Below are 25,963 nucleotides of genomic sequence, written 5' to 3' on the forward strand. Positions count from 1 at the left end.
GTCGTGTGGACTTGCTCTAAGGCCCGGTACACATTGGGCGCTTCAAAACGTCCAATGTGTACCTGCTCTAAGCCCTCAAGCAGCCAGGGTTTGGACGGTTCCTCACATCACGCATACGAAAACTATTTATTCAAAAAACTGATGAAAAATATCTAAACAACATTTTGTTACCTCGGTACCTACTAGGTATTATTATCACAAACTATTTGTTTTTCTGTTAAAGATAAATACAAAATCCTGCAAAATGCAAAATACACTTCTAAACACAACACTGATTTTAAAAACTAACAAGTATAGCACTTTTAAACGTTGGAAAATACTGAAATTTCGTTACATAGAGTACACAATTGTCTTCTTAAAATTCAGCTTACTTACCTATATACCTATACACCTATCACAAAATCTCCCATTTTAGAGAGTCACAATATTCCTTCTTCTGACATTCTAATAAATTTCTCATATACAAGTATTTTTACTACATGATACTTACGATTTACACATATATGCTTTATATGTGTAAATCGTAAGTATTATGTAGTTTATTTTATATACATAATACTACGAATAATAAAAACATTACTTTTATATGTTATATCTTTTACGTAAAAAAAACTTAGTTTTAAGAGACTTTGTTTGTCATACTCCTTTCATTTCTTTTTTAAATATCCTTTTTTATGGTTGTCTGGTAGAGACCGCTTAAAGCGGTAAGACCGCCAATTTGCGCTCTTCCTAAAAATTGTTTCTCTTTCGCATTTTGTATTTTTTTTTATGTGCAAATAAAGAGTTCATTATTATTATTATTATTTTTATCAAAATAATTCCTGTTTTAGCTCCGAATGACTGTTCCAATAGTAAATCAACTTTTCATTTCTTTGTTCTTATCACCTCTATTTGTTAAAATCTATATATATATAAAACTCAACGGTGACTGACTGACTGATTGACATAGTGATCTATCAACGCACAGCCGAAACCACTGGACGGATCGGGCTGAAATTTGGCAAGCAGGTAGATGTTATGACGTAGGCATCCGCTAAGAAAGGATTTTGATAAATTCCAACCCCAAGGGGTTCAAATAGGGGATGAAAATTTGTATATAATAATACTTCTTAACGCGAGCGAAGCCGCGGGCAAAAGCTCGTAAATGATAATCTTTATGTCGTTATTTTTAGGTTTTCCATCTTTAGAATTGTGCGTCAATGTGTGTCTTGGTTTTTTTTATTTCTCGTAAATAATGTTCAAGACGATATTTTAAAATGGATACATAATTTCTTAGTCCGGGTTAAGATTCCATAATCTTTCATTAAGCCTCTGGACTCAAATACAATCTAATAAGGCCTCTCGGTGTTACAAAGTAAGAAATATTTCTAGAGCTAAGGGGGACATTTCCATATTATAATAATTTATGTATTGTAACCACGCAACTTACATTGACTAACTTACAAGATGTAGTCCTCCATAACTTTTTGAAAAACATCTTTAGGACCAATTTTCCAACGACTTAAATCGTTTATCGATGATAATCACCTCTCGTTCTTCCTATTGTTGAAAGATAAGGCATTATTTTTTTTAATTTTTCGATTAACGATTCCAGGCCCTTTAGCCAAGAACTTATCTTTATCCTTTTTTTTGAAAATTTCCTATCAAAATGTATGGAATTGACATAAGCGTTCGTTAATTTATGAAGTTGATGTTCAACTCGTCTACTGTTAATTCCATAAATTTTGATCGGCGATTCTATAACAAAGCGATAAAGTAAATTTCTTGGCTACAGGCTCAGACGTTGGTGAAATTAGGCACTTAATAAGCCTCCTCCTCCTCTTTTAGCCGTAGTATATCGGATTTGTTCATGAAGTAGTAGGAGGGCTGGCGACCCTTCAAGTCCTTTATGACGCGTTTAGCGCCGGCTTTGATGAGCACGTGGCTGAGGGACTCCATCTTGTCGACGCCCATCGCATAATGTAATGGCGTGCGTTCGAGCTGTAAAGATAGCTCGAGTTAGACAAGAGCACAGAGAACTTCAATAATATTTTTAGATTATCAATTATCTTAAATTGATAGGCTAAAAATATTAATGAAGTTGACAGATTTACGTTACTTTGTCGGGTTGTATCAAGTCAAAGTTGTTCATGATCTGGGCTGACCTTGACGTAATGAGACCAAAATAAGAAGGCCCACCTATAACCAATGAACCAATAATATTACTTTAATAGTGCCTAATCCATTTCGTTTCTGCTCTTCCGTTTACAGGAATAAATAGGTACTACATTGTGTCATTTGAATATCTTAGTTCTTGTAACAATTTCTTTGTTTATTCCCTTAAGTACTCACATTGTCCCCTATCGTCAGCAACTCCGGATACTTCTCAGCCAGGTAAGCAACAATTTCCTCCTTCTGTGCCAACACTGCGGTGTGCAACACGGTGCGACCGAATGTGTTTCGGGCGCGGACCAAGGTGCGTCCCCCTTCCCCTGCTACAAGGTTCTTGAGGGTACTCATGTTTCCGGAACGGGCTGCTCTGTGTACAGCGTCTCGTGTTTCCTTAAAAGATGTACCGTTTGGTTATGCTTCCACAAGGCGAGTAGCTAAGTCCTAGAATTGTTATTGAAGTCTAATTCATTGTTGGCAATATTGTTCATAAGAACAATATTATCTTAGTGGTTCATATCACATGAAAATGGATTCACAAACTATTGGTATGACAACCGCATACCAGTAATATTTAGGACATATAATAATATATTTTATTATTTATTTATTTATTTTATTGCACAAAACACATTACAATCAAAATGAAGTAAAATGATAAATACAGTTTATGACCTGGATTGTAAGGTAACACATGTGCACACTATTAAAAATATACATTGCAAACAATAACATTTGCTCAGTAACTAATACATAATAATTTACCGATCTATATAAAAAAAAAGGTGAACACTAAAAATAGATTATTTGGAACCTTCTAATGTGATATGGAGGATGTCTTTAACAATTTTTATATACGATTTTAGTTTATCAAAAATGTCTAAATTTTTATTTTGTTTTGAATAATTATTGTATTGGCGAGCCATGCGTGTTAAAGGGTTGAAATAGGATATATTATTTTTGTAGACTTGCAAGGCAAACAGGTTTATGTTATTTGCTCTACGAGCACTAAATTTTATATTGAAGTTAATATGCGAGAGTAAGTTAGGTGAATCTAATAAATTATGTATAATTTTATAGAAGTAAAGAAGATCAGCAAAGATGCGCCTATTCTCAAGAGTCTGTATTTTGAGATTAACTAGCCTATCATGATAATTTAAATTGGAACGTCCGGGGTTATAACGGTAGAAAAGAACCTTGACAAATTTCCTTTGTACACGCTCAATGTCCTCTACGTGAACTTTATAATTTGGAGACCATACCGGGCTCCCGTACTCTAAGATAGTCCTAACGAGAGTGGAGAATAGATATAGAGTACTGTTAGGTTTTTTGAAATCTTTAGTTGTCCTTAAGACAAATCCTTGAATTTGATTTGCTTTGCGTATAATGTGTTCATAATGAATACGAAAGGAAAGTTTCTCGTCAAAATACACACCCAAATCTTTAACAACTTGAACGCGGCTAAGCGCTAGACCATCAATTCTATATATCCAGTTAATTTTATTACGTTTTTGAGTGAATGAGATAACAGAGCACTTACCAACGTTCAAGTACATACGATTTGCTTTACACCAATCTGATATTTTTTCAATGTCTCGCTGAAGGGCCAAGCAATCTTCATTTTTAGCTATCAAGTTGAAAATCTTAAGGTCATCTGCGTACAATAGACAATTACAAGACAGTTCTAGTATTAAATCGTTTATAAAAATCACGAATAATAGTGGCCCTAGGTGGGAACCTTGGGGTACTCCCGATGTAACATTGGCTGGTGAGGAAATGAAACCCTTCAACGCTACCAGTTGATTCCTATTCTTTAGATAAGAGCATATCCATCTATACAGGTTCCCATGAATACCATAAGATGCTAATTTACGACAAAGTAGGTGATGATTTACTTTATCAAAGGCCTTCGTAAAATCAGTGTATACAGCATCTACTTGGCTACCAATAGAAAAAGCTTGGCAGAGGTAATTTTTATATTCCAATAAATTTGTGACTGTTGATCGACCTTGCATAAAACCGTGTTGCTTGTGTGAAAGAAGTGGTTTCATGTGACTATAAAGATGGCTATAGACTAAAGATTCAAATATTTTAGCGAAACAGGAAAGAATGCTTATAGGTCGATAATTTCTGCAATCTGTCTTATCACCACTTTTGAATATTGGGATAATATTGGGATAATATATGTCAAACATATATTATTATATGTCCTAAATATTACGACCAGTAATATTTAGGACATATAATAATACATTATGTCCTAAATATTACTGGTATGCGGTTGTCATACCAATAGTTTGTGAATCCATTTTCATGTGATATGAACCACTAAGAGGGAAAATGAGGGATTCTAGTGATTCTACAGTCTGCACTTACTTCAAACGTCGGTATGGAAGCTAGCAGGTTTCCCATCTCACTATCCCCTCTCTGCCCGATCACCTCCGCTATGGGCACTCCCTCGTCGTCCACCACGTCCAGGATATGGTCGTACCCCAGTAGCAGCAGCTCCATTATTTTATCCGTGTTCCCTAAGTAGGAAATTTAAATTAGAATTGTTTGCTTCAAATTGAAAAGTGTAGATAAAGATGCGTTTGTCGCATCGTACTCTGGATTAGGTACGTCAGTTACAATATCCTCCAGATTAATTAGTAGGAAAGTATCTTTTGCTTTTTCCTTGCCTCGAGCAGTCAACTGCAGCACGTATTTGTCGATCTGCGCGGTGTTGTCCAAGACGTTGGCCTGAATGGAGATGTCGCGGGCCGTCCGGTACAGTTCGTCCCTGAAGCCCAAGCTCACATCAGCTTCTTGCAGTATCTGGAGCAGAGCGTTGTTGCTGTGCGTTCGAGCGGCGGCGAAGTGCAACATGGATTGGCCATGTTCATCCTGAGGGAATGAAGGAAATGGAATTTTCTTTAAAAATTTAAATCATAACATCCAGATAGGGATAAGAGTGATGATTTTCAATCTTATGCTAAGTACTCACATACGGTTTTACTCGATGGAGCAATCACTTAGAGTAAAAACTACGGTTTGGGCTTTCGTCCACACATTCAGCATTACTTGATACTCGATAGTTTTACTCCAAATCGAGTAAAAATTATCGTATGGACCGCAAAACTCACTCGCTTGACTAAAGCTCGGGTTCACGTCGAGTAAGTTTGAAGGAAATTATATTTATTTAATTCCATCGAGCCGACTGTGAGTTTTGCGGTCCACACGATAATCTTTACTCGATTTGGAGTAAAACTATCTAGTAATACCGTATGTGAGTACTTAGCATTAAAGTAACTTTCATAATATCTGGACCCAAAAGAATATTCAGTTCTGTTTTGGACGAGAAACTGTTTGTATTCTTCAACTTACTCTATTGTCACTCGTAAGTGCTACTTCTGGTGCGGCAGGACTTTTCCTGACATCAGGATCTACGGCTATCACATCTATAGGTCGGTTCGGTATAGTAGCAGTTCTATTCCTTTGTTTTTGTTTTAAGTCTTCTACCATGTTGTCTTCTATTGGAGGTGGATGGTCGTTCTCAACTTCGGGTCCACCTTTCGTTACCAATATGTTTGATTCCTGACAAAAATAGGTTTCATTTAATATGTTGACATATTTTCCAGAGAAAATGTCCATAACTGATTAAAAATTAGGGCATTGAAATCTGACCTGCGTTCCGACTCGAGGCTTCTCGTGTTCAGGAAAATTGTGCAAAAACGACGCAAGAAAAGCAACTGGATCTTTCGGTTTGATATTGGCCACCTCGGTCAGACCTTTGATTAAAGGATCCCCGAGAGCTGCAAAAAGAGGATCAGATTCATCCCCGTACACATACCCCTGCCTATCCATTAAAGATTAAAAACAAAGCTTACACTTAGCGAGATATCTGCCCTCGTCGGTATGAAATATAGGAGTGGCGGTCAGGCCGTTAGTGGTTTGACTAATACCTGAAAAATTAAATATTCAATGTAACCTTCACATAGGCCTACGCATCACGTTCGGTCATAAGGGAAAATAGCCATCTGCGCAAATGAACGGTAAAACGATATGGATAAAAGTGGTGTCCTCAATAACAAATTAACTTTTTATCGATTTATTGAACGGAAGTAATTACTAATGCGGACGTGTAACGTATTTGTTTGGTGGTGGTTTATTATTGATACGGGATACTAATGGTTTCTCGGAACACAGTACTGAAATAAAAATGATGCCTTTTTTGTGGACAAAGAAACTTTATTATCATACAGCAATTTCTAATTCCCTAACAAAAAACTCATTTTTTAAAATTTCTTTGTAAGTAATGCTTAAAATTATTACCGCATCATCATGGTAGCAATATTGTAGCAATTTCGGTGACTACGCAAAGAACTATGCTTGACACACATCAGCTCAGTGTTGGAAAGACAAAGTGCCTCATGGTGATGTGTGCGTGATTTCTATTTTTTATTAAGTGAAAAAGCGTGAACGGACACACAACTTTGTTGATTGAACACGCACAATGTTTCTAATGTTGGTATAATTTAGATACTGACCTAAAATTATTTAGATATATACTTTTTCATTCAACTGGCAATTTATCTTTCCAACATTTAAAAGTACTTCATGTTAAGACCTAAACACACTAAAATACAACAGTATTAAATTAATTTATAAGCGTATTATTTCTTTTGCGATGTATTGTCCTCCGTGCCATCGATGTCTATAATGCTGCTTCTTTTTCTCTTGAAGATATTAGTAAACATCGATGCAATGTGCGCAGTATTTTGCATCGACAACTCTTTTTCCAAATGTAGAAGATTCGAAGAAGCTGTAGCAAAGTCATTAAAACAATTTGTCTCAGTCGTATTCAAGCTCTGGTAATTACTAATTCTAGCTATGTTAGGACTTAACGTCTCCCTATATTGTAGGCCTCTCATAGCGCATAGGCTCTTGATATTATCAGGATCTTTAGATAACGCCGGAAAGCTTACAATTAAACTGAATCTGATTCCTGCTCCTAAAAATGTAGGCCGACTCGACAGATGCCCAAGCTTTTCGTGCCATACGAAATCAAGTTTATCATGTAAATAAGACATAATGTAAGATATTTTGCTGAATGTCAATCCTATTTCACCAGGCGAATCGAGGGGTGTACATGTAATGACACGCAAATGATCATGTACGTTAATCCAAATAGCGACAGTCTTGTCGTCACTGACATAAACTCCACGACCATAAGGCCAATGTTTTCCGTGTAGGCGACTACTATCATCAATCTCGTCTCTGTCGCATAACGCTATCAACAAACCCGAAGATGCTAGAGTAGCACATACTTCAGATGGTTTTTCTAAGACTTCATTTAAAGTATAATAAGAACCACCTTTTTGGTCCGATTCAGGATTTATTTGTTCAATTATTTTTGCGAAATCCTCCTGTAATAGTACAGAGGTGATTATCCTTTCGACTGCCTCCAACTTTCCAATTTTTAATTTAATCGGCAATTCGAATCCATCTAAGTTCCTTGAGCATTCGATTGTGCCCGATAAAACAAATTCCTCGCTGGGATCTACATTGACTTCTATAATTGGGTCCGATACGTCTCGCAAGCGTTTGTTGTTTACAAAATCTGATGGAGGGTGGTCAGCTAGCTCAGTTTGCCCGTTGATGTTATGTAAATCTTTAATAAGAGGTAATAAAAATTCTGGAAAAACATCATATACGTAGTAATCTGGTGCTGCAACACCGCCTGGAAAATCTTCCTCCACAGTTTGTACAATATTTCTATTATCTGGTAATTTTTTTACTGCCGGCCATATGACATCAAATAAATCATGATCTAGTTTGGTCGATCTAAACCGTATATCATCGAAAACAGCTTTTTTCAGAAATCTTCCTAAGACATTTGGAGGCGTAGCTTTATTCGAAGAGGCTGAGAGAGGTGTACGCAATGGTCTAGCTGATGCTAGAAGTCTATAACATCGCTCCAGTGTTTCTAATGCTTCTGGAGTATCCAAAGTGCGCCGAGATGAAACTTGATCGTTAGGCACTGAATACAGTAATTAAAGCTATTATAAGTTATATTATATCATTTATATTATGACTTGACAAAAATGAACGTTGATTCGTGATAATCATTAAAATTTAAAACAGATTTTACCTTTATCAGAGAAAATATTTTTGGCTATTTCTTCACTTACACCAAAATCAGACAGCAATTGATTTATGGGAAGTAATGTTGGATTCTTATAATAGTCTTCTGCTGATCGCCCCATCTTTAAAATTATAATATTGGTTATTACGATTATGTCATATTGTTATTTACCGTGTTATGCACTAGCTATTTACAACTTTGCTTACATCATCCAAGTCTTTAGAATTAGCTCCTAATTGTTGAAGTAAATTATAATAATGACCATTATCAGGTAACACTGCAGCATAATGCAATGATGTGCGTCCTTCAAAATCAACTGCAGACAAGGTTTCTGGGAACCTAAAAAGTGAAAAAAAAATTGTTCCGTAATTATTCGTTTCGTTTCTAAATTTCATGCAAGATTTTTTTTTATTTTGTGTTAAACTATTTACCTGCCTCCTAAGTATTTTACTATATTTGTTTTCCCAAAAACCGTTGCTACATGTAGGGGTGTAGCGCCATTAGGTGATATAGGGTCTCGCGCAATAGCAAATTTTCTTCTATCTAATGCTGCTTGAAGGTCTTTTAGATTTCCATCTTTTGCAGCGATATGCACCTTGTTAATTTTTTTCTAGGAAAGAATATAGAATGTGTTACTTTACAATGCGAGTGAAAAGATTTAAGAATAACTCAATATTACCCATGTTATCAAAGGTTAATTTCAAATAACTTGTCGTAATTACCATATATACAGGTACATTTTCTAAAAATGCTTGCAACTCTTGATTGGCTGAATATCGACCCATTAATCTCGCGCCTTCTCCATTCAAAACTAGTGTAGCCAACATCTCCATATTCGCAGTATTTATTAAGTCAGTTACTTCGGGATCAATTTCATTGTCCTGCACAAAGAAGAATGTATGAAATATAATATTCAAAAGCATGCTTAGACATATTGCTATCTTTACAACACAAACAAAAGCTAGCAACTTAATTGAAGGGGTGTCTGAGTGTTCGTGGAATGTGCTACAAATATTCTACTATTCTATTAACACCACAATTGACTTTGATAATATGAAGGTATTACCTTTTCCACTATATGACATGTTTTAATGAATATACTTACAACGATTAAAATTTCCTCCTTTACAGATTCATTTTTTTGGGAAATGCTTGCATCTAATGTCTCTTGCTCAGCTTCACTACTTATTACACCCTCTATAAAATTTTCTTGATTATTTCGACCGCTGGTTTGGTTCCCTTAATCAGCAAAATAATCAAAAATAATGAACTCGTTAGGGACCCTTACATATTATATAAATGCTAAAATAGATTAAATGTTTATAACATGTCTTGTGTGGAACCAGAAGAGGTGTTTGTTTCCCCTCTTTTGGCACTGCTAATTGTTTGTCTTGTTGGTGTACTTGTAGTGTCTGAGTTATTGTGTTCAGGGTGAGAGCTTCCTTCAACTTGTACGTCATCATCATCTTCGTTATGATCATTATCTTTATCGTTACTACATCTATTACCTTCATCGATCGGAGAATTTGATTTGTCCTCTCCTTCCACACTGATTAAATCATTAGATAGATTCTGTTGACTTTTACTTTGATTCACTTCATTCATCCTGGCAATATCGTCTCTATTTTTAGCGCTGTGTCTCAACTCTTTGGTATGTTGACGAGCGTTTCCTTTATTTATAATTGATGAATTGTTTTCATTATCTAACGTGGATTCCTTATTTTCTTCTTCAGTTTCTTGTTTTTCATTTACATCTTTGTTGTTTTCAATTTTTTCAATAATTTTATCAGCATTTTTATGACTAGTTTTTTTATCGTGATCATGATCATGATCGTGGTCACTTAAAATTTCATTACTTTCTTCGACAGAGTTCTTAATTTCAACATTATCACTGCCATATATGTCTGACGCTTTAATTTTGTCATTATCTTCAGTTTCATTTTTAGTTAGTTCGTCAGATTCATCTACTTTATCTGCTTGTGGTTCAATTTCATTATTTTCTTCTTTTGCAATCTCTTCAGTTGTCTCTTGAGTACTGTTTTCTTCTTTAGGACTAACCTTAGATTCATTATTATTGGTATGGTCTGCGTGATTTTCTTCTTTATTTTCAGGAACGTGTTCCTTCTGCGATTGTGCATCGTCTTTATTTTCTTCGATTTCGTCAGAATTATTTTGATCTTGGTCATTTTTATCTTCATTTGCTACCTAAAATGTATAAAATATTTCATGCAAATGTTTGGAAGCGACGCAAATTAATTCTACATGCCGTGTTTAAGACATGCAATTCTCACCTGATTATTTTCATGCTCATGCTTATCATTTCCATTGGTGATGTTTGGTTTTTCGTTATCATCTAAATCTGGCAATGTGCTTATTATTTCATGAGTGCTACTACCCTTCATTCCACTTACATGTGATTCTGTATTATCAGTAGTGGTAGTATTGTTTTTCGAGGAAATATTTTCATTTGATGCTTTAATATTTTTCTTTTTATTTGTTTTCTTAGTCGCATGTAAATCAGGTACGTATTCTACGTCTAAGATTTTCCAATCCCAAGAAGCAGGGTATGCGCTTGATGGCGTTCTAGGTGCCTCAGGTAAATTTTTAAATATATTTTTATCAACTTCCGTTGTTCTATTTACATAATAGCCTGGCGTTTTGTTTTTCTAAAATAATAAATTATTTTAAAAACTATTCACAAAAACACCCGTAATGCAACATTGTTACCGCCTCTAGTCCACCGACGCATTCGCATGCGGCAGCGAAAACTGTCAGAAAACTGTCAGTAGTATGGCAGAATTTCGCATACGCTTTGTCTCACTCTAACATTAGCTTAAATAATTTAGCTGACATAATCATGCATGACAATAAAAAATAACTCACAGCTCGCGTCTGTGTAACGACGGCTTCGCAGTTCCTTGCGGAATAATACCTACAAGGACGCAACTAATTCATTTAACCCATCAATCCCCAAGCGACACCCGGCTGCCACATAACAATAGAAAATCTATTGTGTCTGCGATTCGCACGATCGATGTATTAAGCTAAAGTTAGAGAGCGAGACAAAGCGTATGCGAAATTCTGCCATACTACTGACCGTTTGCTGACAATTTTCGCTGCCGCATGCGAATGCGTCGGTGGACTAGAGGCGTCACAGAAATCAGAAATAGTACATTACGCACCTAGGGCAGGAAAATATAAATGTCTCAGATCACATATTATAATTGTTGGCCGAGGCGAAGCCGAGGTCAACAAACATGTGATCTGAGGTTTTCTTATTTACTGCCCATGGTGCGTATACTATTTTTTCTCATCGATGGAGGTGGAAAACATTGGTAAGCGTAGCGGGAAGAAAGTTGACGTTTTCCGCCCGGAGATGAGAAAAATGATATTTTTTTCCATATAATTTACTAATGACACCAAAACAATAAATTTAAATTTGAATGTACGCATGACTCCTACAAGTGCTGCAATTTGTTCGAGACTTGGGACGATGTTAATTGCGTACTATTCAACAATAATTTCGTTCCTTCGCCCATATTGCTCCTAGGAAATAGCCTAAACATCTGAGAGCTTCCAACATAGCGCATCAACTATTCCAATCCCATGTTTTCATCACTTACGTTATCAACAATACTCTCGTCAGCTCCGGCGCTGACCAGGGTGTTATAAGTATGCTGGTCATCCCTCACTGTGGCTGCGTAGTGGAGAGGGGTCTTGCCGTCATCGTCCACGTCGTTAATACCTTCAGGGAACCGCTCTATCAGGTACTTGAGTATGCCGTTATAGCCGAGACCCGCTGCCTAGAAATTGAAAAGAATATTCATGATCATGAGTAGTGTAAAATAAATTGTTTTGTAACTGGGATATACGCTCTATTTTTAATAACTTTTTGTAATTAAATTATAGATGTTTAAATAAATAAACAAAGTTGTTGTTGCATAATAAATGCGTAGATTTTTTTAATTTGAACTTCTTCGTTTGAACAATCTTGATTCACCGCAAGGTGCATTTTCAAGCATTTTCTCGGCGACAAAAAAGGGGTTCTCATAGTTTACTATGAGAACCCCTTTTTTATTAATTCGTATACACCTACGAATTAATAAAAGTGTTACCTTGTGCATAACGGTCATGTTGTGTGTGTCCCGACTGGACAGGATCTGGGGCACGACGGGGTCCCCGCTCAGCTTCATCACCCTCTCCAGGTTGTTCTGGATCACGGCCTCGTGGATGTCACGGATTGTATTCTGGAAATTACATGGTGCGAAGTTTTTGTGGAATATCATATTTTTTTTAGTTTCCAGAGTAATTGACTTGCTAATATTTTTTTGTGTAGTGCGGTATTTACTTTGTGGAAATATGCGTGGAGGCCGCATAAGAAAGATCTCTCGAGCGAGCGAGGTGCAGGTATGCTCAAGCCAAAGCCCACGTGATTGATTACTTGTATTATACAATGTGTCCCGACACCGGTGTCCGATCCGTTAATGACATGATCTATGGCATATTTTATCGACAAATTGACCCTCAAATTTTATTTCTCTCTCACGGTTCTAAAATGGCAGCCATTTTAGTTTTTCTCGGGCTTTCACACTAATTTGACAAGTTATTCTCATGTAAATATCCTATGAATATAAAAAAGGTCTCATTTCATAATTAAACTTGTGGACTACGCTTACACAGTCAATATGTTATAAATTTCGTATGTTTAATTAACAAAGAAAAACCAAAGTTTAAGAAAAAAAATTGTGTATTTTTTAATTCATGGCTTTTTGTGAAAAATCTAGCACACTAAACTGGTTCTTTTTTATTTTAAAAAGATAGAGGAGGTCTTTATCTTAAATAAATTCTTTACTTCAATGCTCTAAGTCAGATAGTTAAGAAGTTAAATAACGATTTTCCTATAAAGTATAGAGTATAGGTCAGATTAGTATGAAGCCAGAGATTATTTTTTTTTAAGTTAGAAAAAAATATATTTGAAAGCCAATTTGTCACTAAAATATGCCATAAATCATGACTTCGTTTATTTTTTCTCTAACTTTTGAAAAAAAAAATTGTTTTTTTGCTTCATAGGAAAATCGTTATAACTTCTAAACTATCTCACTTCGAGCATTGAAGTAAATAATTTATTTAAGATAAAAACCTCCTCTTTCTTTTTAAAATAAAAAAGAACCAGTTTAATGTGTTAGATTTTTCACAAAAGCCATTAATTAAAAAATACACTTTTTTTTTCTTAAACTTTGTTTTTTCTATGTTTAATTCCACGAAATTTATAACATATTGCCTGTGTAAGTGTAGTCCACAAGTTTAGCTATCAAATGAGACCTTTTATATCTTCATAGGATATTAACATGAGAAGTACTAGTCAGATTAGTGTGAAAGCTCGAGAAAAACTAAAATGGCTGCCATTTTACAACCGCGAGAGAGAGAAAAAAATTGAGAGCCAATTTGTTGATAAAATATGCCACAGATCATGACATTAAAGGATCGGACACCGGTGTCGGGACACATTGTATATTACTATACACAATATCTGTTAGAGGGCACACGTTTTATTTATCAAGTCATCTCGACCGAATCAAAACTTCTGCAAACAACCTTCATGATTACAGATTTCACACAGACAATAAACCGGTCATCTTACCATTATATAAGGCACTGCCTCCAGGAACTTCCTGACCACAGGCTGACTGGAGACCTCGCTGAGTAGCCGCCCACCCTGGCCCGTCCACACCACGCGTGCCAGCCGCCCCAGGTCACACTCGTGACACCAGATGCGGATGTTGTGGCGTTTCACCACCAGACCTGGAAGTAGAAAGGATGTGGAAAATTATCAAAAATGTATAACTGGAACTAAACTGTGTTAATGTTGATTAGTATAGTCGGAGAACTGTTTGGTCAGATTGGTCAAAAGTAGGTTTATGATTAAAACGATTATGTTATAATCCAACAAAAGTTATGAATTTACAAGTAGAATTGAACAAATCAAAGTGTGGCTTCATTGAACTATTTTATTACAGCCCTGACTGAAACTGTGTGGCTTCATCACTTCATGCACTTTTATTGCTATAAATGGATAATATCGACTCGATATTTAAACATTATATTAGCGGACCCTTAGACGAGCAATTTTGTAGTGCTCTCAGCCTATCTTGTCTCTAGCGTTTATTCACCCTACCGCTACCAGGTTTCAGAAAATCTTGACGTAATTTATCGTTCTCCATACAAATCGTGACAGAAAACGAAGCGATAGAAGTTTCATAATACCTCGTCCAAATACGTAGCGTCGTAACTCAGAAATTTGCAATTTTTGAAGTTGGATTTACTTAATTACGATATTATCAGCAAATTCATGTTATTTTTATTGCAATTATGATAATAATTGATATTTTTGTGAAAAACTCGGTTTAATTTTTTTTCATAAATATTGGGTTTTTCGTAGTTTATACATGTTAAATAAACAGTTTATAAATTATATCATCCGATAAAAGGGAATCATTATTTATTTATGAAAACTACACAAAAATATCAAGAAAATAAAAAAAATATATTTTTCACCAGCTGTCATAATATACAGAAATCCAAAATTTCAAGTTACTCCTGTTTTATCGCGAGTACCTTTGACGAGCCTACCTTAGACGAGGGGTACTGAACTTTGGTATTCTCTCAACTCACAAATTACGCTCATTTGGCTTCACTCTAAGACCGCCTTTTTGTACATAGTTTTCATAAATTGTGTTTTTAAGTTTAAGTATAGTTTTAAGATACACAAAATAAATAAACAATTTTCTGTTCTTTTCTATTCTACTTCATATTATTTTATTTATACTCAGAAAAATAATTCGTAAGAAAAAAGGTTCGTGATACATGGCGGGGTCCCGCTTCCTCTAGCTTGCTCTACCACGATACACGCGGTCATTTGAATTTGGAAATTTTTTGAAAGTTTTGTCATACAAACGATGCGATAGATATCGTTACATCTGTAAAATTAGAATACAGTGGTAGACGAAAGGCCGATAACCGCTAGAGACAGGACTGAGCGATTATAGTATAGTAATATTATTGAGGCATAGGAACAGCCCAATGATAAAATTTCCGTGCTCCTAAATATCCCTATCCTCAAATGTTTTTTCTTTTAGATATCCCTATGTTTAAAATATCTATTCCTAAATAGACTTAATTTCAAATACATCTACTCCTTGATATTTATTGTTATCAAACAATTCCACTCTGGATATTACTATTTTCAAAAGTATTTACTTTGATATGTAAACACTCCAAAACTCCTAAATACTACCACTCCTAAAAATTTGTATTGTAATTATTTGTACTGCGATTAAATCTACTCCGAAATAGATTTATTCTAGAAAAAAACTTTCTTCTAAGAAATTTCTACTCGTGTTTGGTGGGTAACGTAAGATAGGTTTTGGAATCGGAGGCTACAGGTGGTAACGGAGAATAGATGATTTTTAAATTTAGATAATTGTTTACGCGCGTTATTTAAAATTTTTTCGTTCATTTTTGTTATTATTGTGCAAATTACATTAAAAAAATATAGACTTTATTTATTGATTGTATGTATTTGTATATAATTTTAAAACGTAGCAATTTCCCGTACATAACAATAACTGCAATTAATTTTGGAGTATCAACAATACTCATGAGCCTTTTTGAGCTATTAACTGAGAAATTCTCGGTTACTCGGAACTCCTCGGTTATCTAATTTTTTCGGCATAAAAGAATCTTTCTAGGCACAATTATAGTTTTATACAATTAATTTTGGAATATTCTTAAAATTATTATTTACATAATTGATCTTAAGTCTCATTATAATTACGATGTATTTATTAATAAAAACATTGTTTACATTTTATCATTATTTTATAATTTCACTTTAATTGTAATTCCCCGATAACTAAGAAGAATAAATGTAATAAAAGAGAAAGAAAATTTTTTTAGATAAAGAAAAAATCAACTGTTACCCACCAAACACAAGAGTAGAAATTTCTTAGAAGAAAGTTTTTTTCTAGAATAAATCTATTTCGGAGTAGATTTAATCGCAGTACAAATAATTACAATACAAATTTTTAGGAGTTGTAGTATTTAGGAGTAGAAATGTTTTGGAGTGTGTATGTTACGCTCAAAGACCGAAAACGCGAAGTGAGCGAAAAAATGGCTCACAACGCGTTGTGGTAATAGTGAAACGGCCACAACGCGTTCTGGTAATCACAGAAATACCACAAAGCGAAATTCGTGTCGTGGCTGACGTGGTATTCGACCACAACGCGTTGTGGTAATCGAGTAAAACCATGACGCGTTCTGAGCATTTAAAAACAGCCACGACGCGAATTCGTGTTGTGGCCCTAATGAAAACGGCCACGACGCGTTCTGAAACCAGGCCGTGTTCCGCAGGAGTAATTTTATAGCGCCCAAGTTTATACGTGGGAGAGTCATGCTTCGGCACGAATGGGCCGGCTTGACCGGAGAAATACCATGTTCTCACAGAAAACCAGCGTGAAACAGCGCTTACGCTGTGTTTCGCCGAGTGAGTGAGTTTACCGGAGGCCCAATCTTCTACCCTATTCCCTTCCCTACCCTCCCCTATTCCCTACCCTCCCCTATTCCCTTCCCTTCCCATCCCTACCCTCCCCTATAATTACCCTATACCCTCTTAAAAGGCCGGCAACGCACCTGCAGCTAATCTGATGCTACGAGTGTCCATGGGCGACGGAAGTTGCTTTCCATCAGGTGATCCGTCTGCTCGTTTGCCCCCTTATTTCATTTAAAAAAAAATAAGTGTGTGCGCAATACACAAGAGCACTCTGGTTTCAATGAAACTAGGCCAGTTACGCAGGGGTAATTTTATAGTGCCCAAGTGTGTGCGCAATACACAAGAGCACGTTACGCAGGAGTAGTTTTATAGTGCCCAGGTGTGTGCACAATACACAAGAGCACTCTGGTTTCAATGAAACCACGCCAGTTACGCAGAAGTAATTTTATAGTGCCCACGTGTGTGCGCGTGTAAAAGTCGGTCCTGCACCTGATCTCTCGCCAGCGCTCCTGTGGTTATGAGAGTAAAGAATAGTGCTCTTGTGTATTGCGCAGACACTTGGGTACTATAAAATTACTCCTGCTTAACTGGCCTGGTTTCATTAAAACCAGAGTGTTCTTGTGTATCGCGCACACACTTGGGCACTATAAAATTACTCCTGCGTAACTGGCTTGGTTTCATTGGAACCAGAGTGCTCTTGTATATTGCGCACACACTTGGGCACTATAAAATTACTCCTGCGTAACTGGCCTGGTTTCGTTGAAACCAGAGTGCTCTTACGTATTCCGCGCACACTTGGGCACTATAAAATTACTCCTGCTTAACTGGCCTGGTTTCATTGAAACCATAGTGCTCTTGTGTATTGCGCACACACTTGGGCACTATAACATAACTCCTGCGTAACAAACAGAGTGCTCTTGTGTGTTGCGCACACACTTGGGCACTATAAAAATAACTCATGCGTACTTGGCCTGGTTTCATTGAAACCAGAGTGCTCTTGTGTATTGCACATTCACTTAGGCACTATGAAATGACTTCTGCTCAACTGGCCTGGTTTCATTGAAACCAGAGTGCTCTTGTGTATAGCGCACACACTTGGACACTTTAAAATTACTCCTGCGTAACGTGCTCTTGTGTATTGCGCACACACTTGGGCACTATAAAATTACTCCTGAGTAACTAACCTGGTTTCAGAACTCGTCGTGGCCGTTTTCATTAGGGCCGCAACACGGTTTCGCGTCGTGGCTGTTTTTAAATGCTCAGAACGCGTCATGGCTTTTCTCGATTACCACAACGCGTTGTGGTCGAATAGGACGTCAGCCACGACACGAATTTCGCTTTGTGGTATTTCTGTGATTACCAGAACGCGTCGTGGCCGTTTTACTATGACCACAACGCGTTGTGAGCCATTTTTTCGCTCACTGAGCGTTTTCGGTCTTGAGCGTAACATATACATATCAAAGTAAATACTTTTGAAATTAGTAATATCCAGAGTGGAATTGTTTGATAACAATAAATATCAAGGAGTAGATGTATTTGAAATTAAGTCTATTTAGGAATAGATATTTTAAACATAGGGATATCTAAAAGAAAAAAACATTTGAGGATAGGGATATTTAGGAGCACGGAAATTTTATCATTGGGCTGTTCCTATGCCATTATTGACCGTCTAGGGTTGATATTAAACAGCGCGCGACTTCAATCTAAGTGTCAAATAAACTGTTTAATAAAATTGAAGTGTGATATTGACAATACAATTGATCATCTAGGGGACGGCTAAGGCTGCGTTTCCACTGAAGCGGAGCGGAGCGGAGCTTAGCGGTGCCGAATTGACCGATCACCATGCTCGAAATCTTCGCTGTCAATCTGCTGGAATAGCTCGATTGGTCAATTCGGGCACCGCTAAGCTCCGCTCCGCTCCGCTTCAGTGGAAACGCAGCCTTAGACACTCCTTCTAGTGAATACCAAAGGTCTGCTTGTCTTTGTCCGACACATTGGAAACGTCACATGACAGACACAGTGACCTTTTATGCACCTTTTTTATTAATGAGGGAAGGAACAGGGTGTAACAAAACAAAGTGATAATATTTTAGGTTGTGTATGAGTCCCTTATATATAGAGTTGTGTGTTTTGTATGGGCAGGTGCGTCATGATTTTTTCAATAGAAAAGTAAAAAAGTTTGGTGGTACTTTCACAGGGACACATATTACACCCTAAAGGTGGGTACTGACTAACGTTACGAGGTGTAATGTACACACAGCGAGCATTCGTGCAGTCAGTACGGCGAGTAACGTATGCTCGCTGATACTGACTGTACGAATGCTCGCAGTGATAGTAGTAAGTTACATTAATACACCTCGTAACGTTGGTCAGTACCCACCTTTAAAGTATTATCACTTAGTTTTGCTACACCCTGTATAAACCATTACCTGTATAAAGCTCGGTTTTCTAGAAATTCATTATCTTCAGACATCGATAGTGGCACCTAATTTATAGTCCTAGATACTTTGTTACGATTGAGCCCTTGATAACTCTTTTATTTCAGTTAACACAAAGCAAAATCGATGTCGGTTCAAGGTTTTCGATTACAATCGAATAAAAAACAGCACATGCATTAATTGGAATCGATTTCCATCGCGTTGTCTATTCTCGGCCGATAATGCGTTTACAGTGGCATTCGCATTTACTTTGTAAGTTTGCATTTCATAATACCTGCATAGCTGAGTATTCTGTACTAATGTTATAATGTGGAAGTTTGTCTATCTACGTGGTAGAGCCATACTTCGGCACGAATGGGCCGGCTTGACCGGAGAAATACCACGTTCTCACAGAAAACCGGCGTGAAACAGCGCTTGCGCTGTGTTTCGCTGAGTGAGTGAGTTTACCGGAGGCCCAATCCCCTACCCTATTCCCTTCCTTACCCTCCCCTATTCCCTCTTAAAAAGCCGGCAACGCACCTGTAGCTCTTCTGATGTTGTGAGTGTCCATGGGCGACGGAAGTTGCTTTCCATCAGGTGACCCGTTTGCTCGTTTGCCCCCATATTTCTAAAAAAAATCTATCTTTGGTTAGTCTGCTTCCTCGTAACGTTTAAATAATTGATCCAATTTTAATAAAATCTGCTTTTTTAGAAGCTGATGATGATAGATTAGGTATGGCTAAAAACATTCTCGATCATGTCATCTTTTAAAGCAAAAAAAAAACTAGAACAAAATCGGTCTATCCGTTTGAACACTGCCTCTGACAGACTCATACTACACTCATACACAGACAAACAGACAGACAGACACGACAAATTTATAACTCTGTTTTCGTCTACTCGACCAAGCGAATTAGATGAATGTCAAAGCTTGCTCTCTCGCACTTACGCACGTGGCTAGCAATGCATAAGTGCGAGAGAGCATGATTTGACAGTCGTCTAGTTGGCTTGGTCGAGTAGTATATTTTAAGAGGAGTCCACACCGCCCTTTTTTTCCATACAAACGCTGTCCCCTGTTTCCTCCCTGGATAATGCTAGTAGAGTTATAATTTTTTTCCTGAATATCTACGGCCACTAATACAATGTTCCTATGTTTTCTTTTTTTTCATAATTTAATTATTAAATAAGATATGAATGTTCAAAAACCCAAAAAAATGCCCAGATTTTCCGCTGTGTTCAAACATCCAGAAAACAGATTTGGCTAGATTATACAAAAAAAAAATAGAAACACAGCTCAAGCCTTTCTTTAATCTTTAATGAAAAAAGTACTTAAATCGGTTAAGTTTTCGTTGATTTTCTGCAGTTGTCTCTATCGCGTTCTGCGGTATAGGCTTGAGGTAAGGGAGACAGCTACAGATATTACACGTACTTTTTTTTCATTTCTCTAGCCCCTGGTGTATCCTCTTAAATTCAGTTTGTAGACCAAGCCACAGCAATTCGCAAGTTTCAGTAATTTATCTTTCAGTAAATCTTCAAAGCCTTATCTTTAACTATCCCTATTACAGTTTTAAAATAACAATCCAAATCCCAAGATCACGTAAAAACATTTCACTTTAAAAATCAATTTTTCAGTTACTTTCATTTCAACTTCAGTTAAATCGATGTTATTAGGTTAATGAAAACATGGACAATCAATAACAAGTTCGTGGTTAAGGGAAGACCTTGCTGCGGACAGACAGACATTTCGTTAATGTTTAATGACAGTATCGACCGACACCCACCACCCACATATGTAGGACATACGTAGCATCAGTGTTATGTATGTTAGTATTATGACTTATGGTCTATCATATTTATTCGAAAGAGTTTTTGTCGCTTGTGTGTGTGGTATATGTATGATTTTTAATATTCAAGAAAAATAAGAACAGTGAATTCTAAAACATTATTATTGTTCTTAATTTAAAGTTTTAAGTAAGTAATAATTTAAAGTAAAAACTAAAAATAATGCTTTTTATTAATAATTTTTCCAATTAAAAAAAAATTGCATTCCCATTGGCTCTTAATACGTATGCAAAGTTTCAAATTAATTAGACTACTGGCGATAGCCAAAAACCGTGTACGAAGATTTCGTTGCATATATATACAGCCCAAGGTATTAAAAGCGTGTTAAAAATACAGTCGCGTAAACGACTTCGAAGTAAAACGGAGCGAAACGTAGCAGAGTGTAGTGTCACGTAGCGCTACGTAGCGGTTCTTAGCGTAGCGTCACGTAGCGCTTCGTAGCGCTTTGTATAGGAGCGTAGCACTACGTAGCGCTTCGTAGTGTAGCGTCACGTAGCACTTCGTAGCGCTTCGTAGTGTAGCGACACGTAGCACTTCGTAGCGCTTCGTAGAGGAGCGTAGAGACGCATAGCCCTACGTACTACGTAGCGCTTCGCTAAGAAGCGAAAAAAATCATGTTCTATTTCTTGATCCTGATAGTAGAAGATTTAAATAATTATTATTACTTACGCTCTTTCTTGGATTTTGAGTTAATGTAAATAATACAATTTTACTGATTGCTCATTTACAGGTTTTTATTTTGCACTATTCTACACCAAATTCAATAAATGTAATAAATATTAAGATCTCTAAGATGTTGCGGATATTATTTATATTTTGCAAGCAACAAGTTAGCGTGCTCAGAGCTCTCTAATTTGAGATTATCATAACACAGTCGAAACACGCGCTACCGAATTCCCTCGCACTTCAAAAGGTTTAGTAAAAGAGGGCGAGAGGTGATTTATTCACGATATTTTGGGGAGAGTGAGTAAAATTCCACTTAATAGTATAGATAAGCATCGACTTAATATTTATGTTAATAGATTCGTTGAAAGTTGCTAGTTGTCCAAATATATTTTTATTTTATTTTTTGAATTGAAATTTCTTTGGGCGCGTTAAGCCTTTTTTTATAATAGAATATCATAGGCGTTAAGAGTGAAATTTCAAGGTCATGAATGAGAGCACAATAGACATAATTCTGTCTACTCTGATGAGAGGATCGAAATAATAATATCACGTCACCTCTCCGTAACGATTTTGAACAGAAGTGTCACTTCTGATACTTGTACTGTACTGTGTACTTTGTATACACGTTTTTTTTTATATCTGAGTAATAAAAATAATGAAATTGAAAAAGTTCATCTTTTGTTTATGCTTTACTTTAATTACAAATTTTAACCCCTTTTCAAACTTCCATTGAGAGAAAAGTAAAAAAGAAAACAAAGAGTAGATAGAGTTTCTCGTGTTAAGCGAAAAAAGTCAATTTAAAAATCCAAACCCATTCAATTTGGCTGAACGTGATGGGTTGGGGTTAGATAAGCACCTAAATATATTCACGCGAACCCCACCCTAATGAGCCGCACCTATCTACTACGTTTTACATGAAAAATAGTGACCAAGTGGGAGTAGCACTTCGCGCACCGGTTCCGTACTAAATAATCAATACTAAAACATGTGTATTTCATTGAATCCTCTATTTTTTAGGGTTCCGTACCCAAAGGGTAAAAACGGGACCCTATTACTAAGACTTCGTTGTCTGTCCGTCTGTCTGTCTGTGTGTCTGTCTGTCTCCAGGCTGTAACTCAAGAACGGCTATAGGGGCCTGGCCCCTTAGATAAAGTATATTTTGTTAAAAACGATGTCGAAATTCGTTATAAAAATGTATGCGGTTTGACATAAGTCATCGCTAAATGACATTTCGCTTGCGAATACTAATGTCAAATTCCATACATTTTGATAACGAATTTCGTCATCGTTTTTAACGAAAAGGACTTTTCCAAGGGGCCAGGTCTTAGACAGACGGACAGATATAAGCAGCGGAATGTCAGCAACAATAATGTTCATAGCTATGATTACCCATCACATATTATATTTTGATATTGAATCTACGAATAATAAATTAATATATATTTTATTTCATTGACGACAATAGACAACTTCGCAATCAACAAGGAGAGAATGGTTTTTACCTATTGGTTATGAACCCTAATAAAAATGAACCATAAAGGATTGTTTACTATGAAACAAACAAAAACTTTATGGCATCGTTACATGCATACATTCCATGTATGACCATTTTTACTGTACTGGTCGTAGTGCAGTAAAATGAAAATTACGACAAAACAGGTTATTACTACGATGAACCGCAAAATAAATACATAAATTACAAACACAACTTATGTCTAGAACTAAAACACTCGTAAAGCCCATTTCTATAATATTATAATATATATGTACTAGCTGTCCCGGCAAACGTTGTTTTGCCATATAAAGTATTGCGCCCATAATATTATTTTATTGAAGTATGTCACCATGGCAACGTCCATCGCTATCCCGTCGCACAAACAATGGTCGCCGTCAGTCTCGAGTTGTAATAATTTACTATTATTTATTCAACAAATGCACATTACAATATAAAAAGTAGCCAGTAGCCGATTATCAGACCTACTGAATATGCATATAAAATTTGGTAAAAATCAGTAAAGCCGTTTCGGAGGAGTACGGTAACAAACATTGTGACACGAGAATTTTATATATAATATGATGTTTATTGATTTTATGAATTTGAAAATGAAAGTTATATTTTTTTATGATATTGTATAAGGTTTCAAAAGTAATAAGTGGTTTTTACGAAACTGTGTCTCAATTAAATTAAATAAAAAACCCTAAGGAAGGAACGCTTACATTCTTCACGGCAAAATGTAAGGTTTGTGCAAAATATTCTTCGGTAATTAATTAATTGAGACTCACTGTTACTGTTGGCTGAATTTTGTTGAAATATTTAAATATAACCATACCAATTTCCTGTTTAATTTAATAGTTAATCAGATGAATGATGATAAGGCTTTTGACTGTAAAACAAGATATTATGACGAGACGTGACACATCACACAATGATGCATAATAGCCATATAAAATTGAAATGTCAAAACATGTCCCTATCATAAAGTTAATATACCTAGCGGAATAGAGAAACAAAGGCGTGAGCAAGCGAGATGTCACTATCAGTAACACTGCGTGGTAAAAAGAGACGTGTGATACATGACAGCAGCACTCTTTTTGACGTCCAGTCGGCACGTGCCGCACGTTGACAATTTAATCTCATAGAATTCATGTTCAATCATGCTTGTGTAAGTGTATACGTACACATATTTTTCACACAGATGAAAACCAATTTCGGTTTCGTTTGACAGCTCGAGATTGTTGCTCTATTCCGCTAGGTATATTAACTTTATGGACGTGACACAATGATGCATAATAGCCATATAAAATTGAAATGTCAAAACATGTCCCTATTGCTTTATAAATGCATCGTAATAAACTGACTCTTAGGGACTATTGTTATTCCTAATCTAATATAAGCTTTTGTGTGTTTCTCGGTATTAAACTATTGTTAGTATCTTTTTATGTACTGGATACAAACAAACTGAGACTATTACGCGATGAGATTGGAAATGAGGTGGCGTTTTTTGCTTCGTGTTACATCCGTACCAGGAAAGATGAAAAGAAGTCGATTTTAATTGGCCTACTTCTATAGATCAATTACTATTAGAACCTTTTAAAAATAGGATTAAAAAAAGAGTCAACCAGTTGGAATTTATAATTGATGTTAATTTTAAAATATTATTCCCGCGAAACGACATGCGTCATTATCATTAATGACGCGTATTTTTGTATTGTAATTTAAATTGTACGACGTAGTCTACTTATAATATGCTACTTACGGAATTATATTTAAAAAATAAAAGGTTTTCGTCTTTATTAGACAGAAACTAAGTGACTAATTTTAATGAAATTTGACACAAATATAAAATGGACCACAGGGAAGGATTATTGTACCATCGAGGAAATTGATTCCTATGCAGTTGACAGACCAACGGGCAACGTCAGTTCATGTCAATTCAATGTAATTTTCAAATTTGGATGGCAGATTTTCAAAAATATCCCATAATTCTTATATTTATATATAAAAATGATGGGATATTTGACAATGAATGGGACAGCCGTTATAAGGAAAAAAAGGATCAAAATGTTTTATTCCAATTACCCCGGTTTTGCTAGAATCAATTTCTTTTCTCACTTTTTGCTATCAGATTCTGGTAGTCTATAATTGTGATCTGTCGGTTGGGTTTAACTACATAGGAATCAACTTCTCTGATAGTACTATTTTATACTTAAGTAATTATATTTCTTTATTGCGAGTATGGAGTTACGAGAAGGTCTAGTACAAAATTATAGTAGCAAAATATGAAAATGGCATTTATTTTATGACAGGTAATAAGTAATTAGTAAACTGATAAATAAATTATTGTCAGCAAGTTTACTTGAAAGTTTTAAAGTTTAAATACCTCGTAAAAACTTAGAAGTAGTCTCAAAGCTTGGCAAACTAAAACTTTTAGATTTCATTTAATTTCACTACAATAATTAACGTATCTTACATTCATTTTATCAATAGACACGTTTGGTTTTGTAGTTAAAAAAACCATTAACCATAATATATAAGTAAATTCGTCTAGTAAGAATTATTATAATTATGTACTTAGTAATCTAGCTTGATTTTTTTACAAAGATCCATACTTTGCATTATTCACAATTAATAAAAAAGTAATTAAAAAAAATACCTGTCGTCTTGGCGGCCATCGCGTCGTGTACAGGCAGCGCGAGTGACGTTCGCGCAGCGCGGTA

At 35.9% G+C, this 25,963-nt stretch overlaps 2 protein-coding genes across 3 annotated transcripts; both read right to left on the reverse strand.

The window, feature by feature from the left end:
- Positions 1 to 2: 2 nt before the first annotated feature.
- LOC121733281 lies at positions 3 to 25,963 on the reverse strand. 2 transcript variants are annotated; one of them, XM_042123496.1, is made up of 19 exons: positions 25,900 to 25,963; positions 13,914 to 14,074; positions 12,388 to 12,519; positions 11,896 to 12,075; positions 10,564 to 10,938; positions 9,781 to 10,477; positions 9,378 to 9,511; positions 8,995 to 9,153; positions 8,704 to 8,882; positions 8,479 to 8,611; positions 8,279 to 8,393; positions 6,015 to 6,089; positions 5,812 to 5,939; positions 5,512 to 5,721; positions 4,827 to 5,031; positions 4,525 to 4,676; positions 2,332 to 2,541; positions 1,773 to 1,980; positions 3 to 14 (listed from the first exon to the last, which is right to left on the reverse strand). In XM_042123496.1, exons 1-18 carry the CDS (start codon positions 25,916 to 25,918, stop codon positions 1,801 to 1,803), a joined length of 3,444 nt encoding a protein of 1,147 aa, XP_041979430.1. In that variant the 5' UTR covers positions 25,919 to 25,963; the 3' UTR covers positions 3 to 14; positions 1,773 to 1,800. The 2 variants fall into 2 exon arrangements, with proteins under 2 accessions (XP_041979430.1, XP_041979429.1); XM_042123495.1 differs by lacking the exon at positions 3 to 14 and having other exon boundaries at positions 1,630 to 1,980.
- LOC121733087 (arginine kinase) lies at positions 6,731 to 8,171 on the reverse strand (the record flags this gene model as incomplete). Its single annotated transcript, XM_042123191.1, has 1 exon — positions 6,731 to 8,171. A coding segment is annotated over one exon (1,371 nt), but the record flags the coding sequence as incomplete, so codon positions are not given.

Source organism: Aricia agestis, chromosome 13 (genome assembly GCF_905147365.1).
Source record: "Aricia agestis chromosome 13, ilAriAges1.1, whole genome shotgun sequence".
Classification (NCBI taxonomy): Eukaryota; Metazoa; Arthropoda; class Insecta; order Lepidoptera; family Lycaenidae; genus Aricia; species Aricia agestis.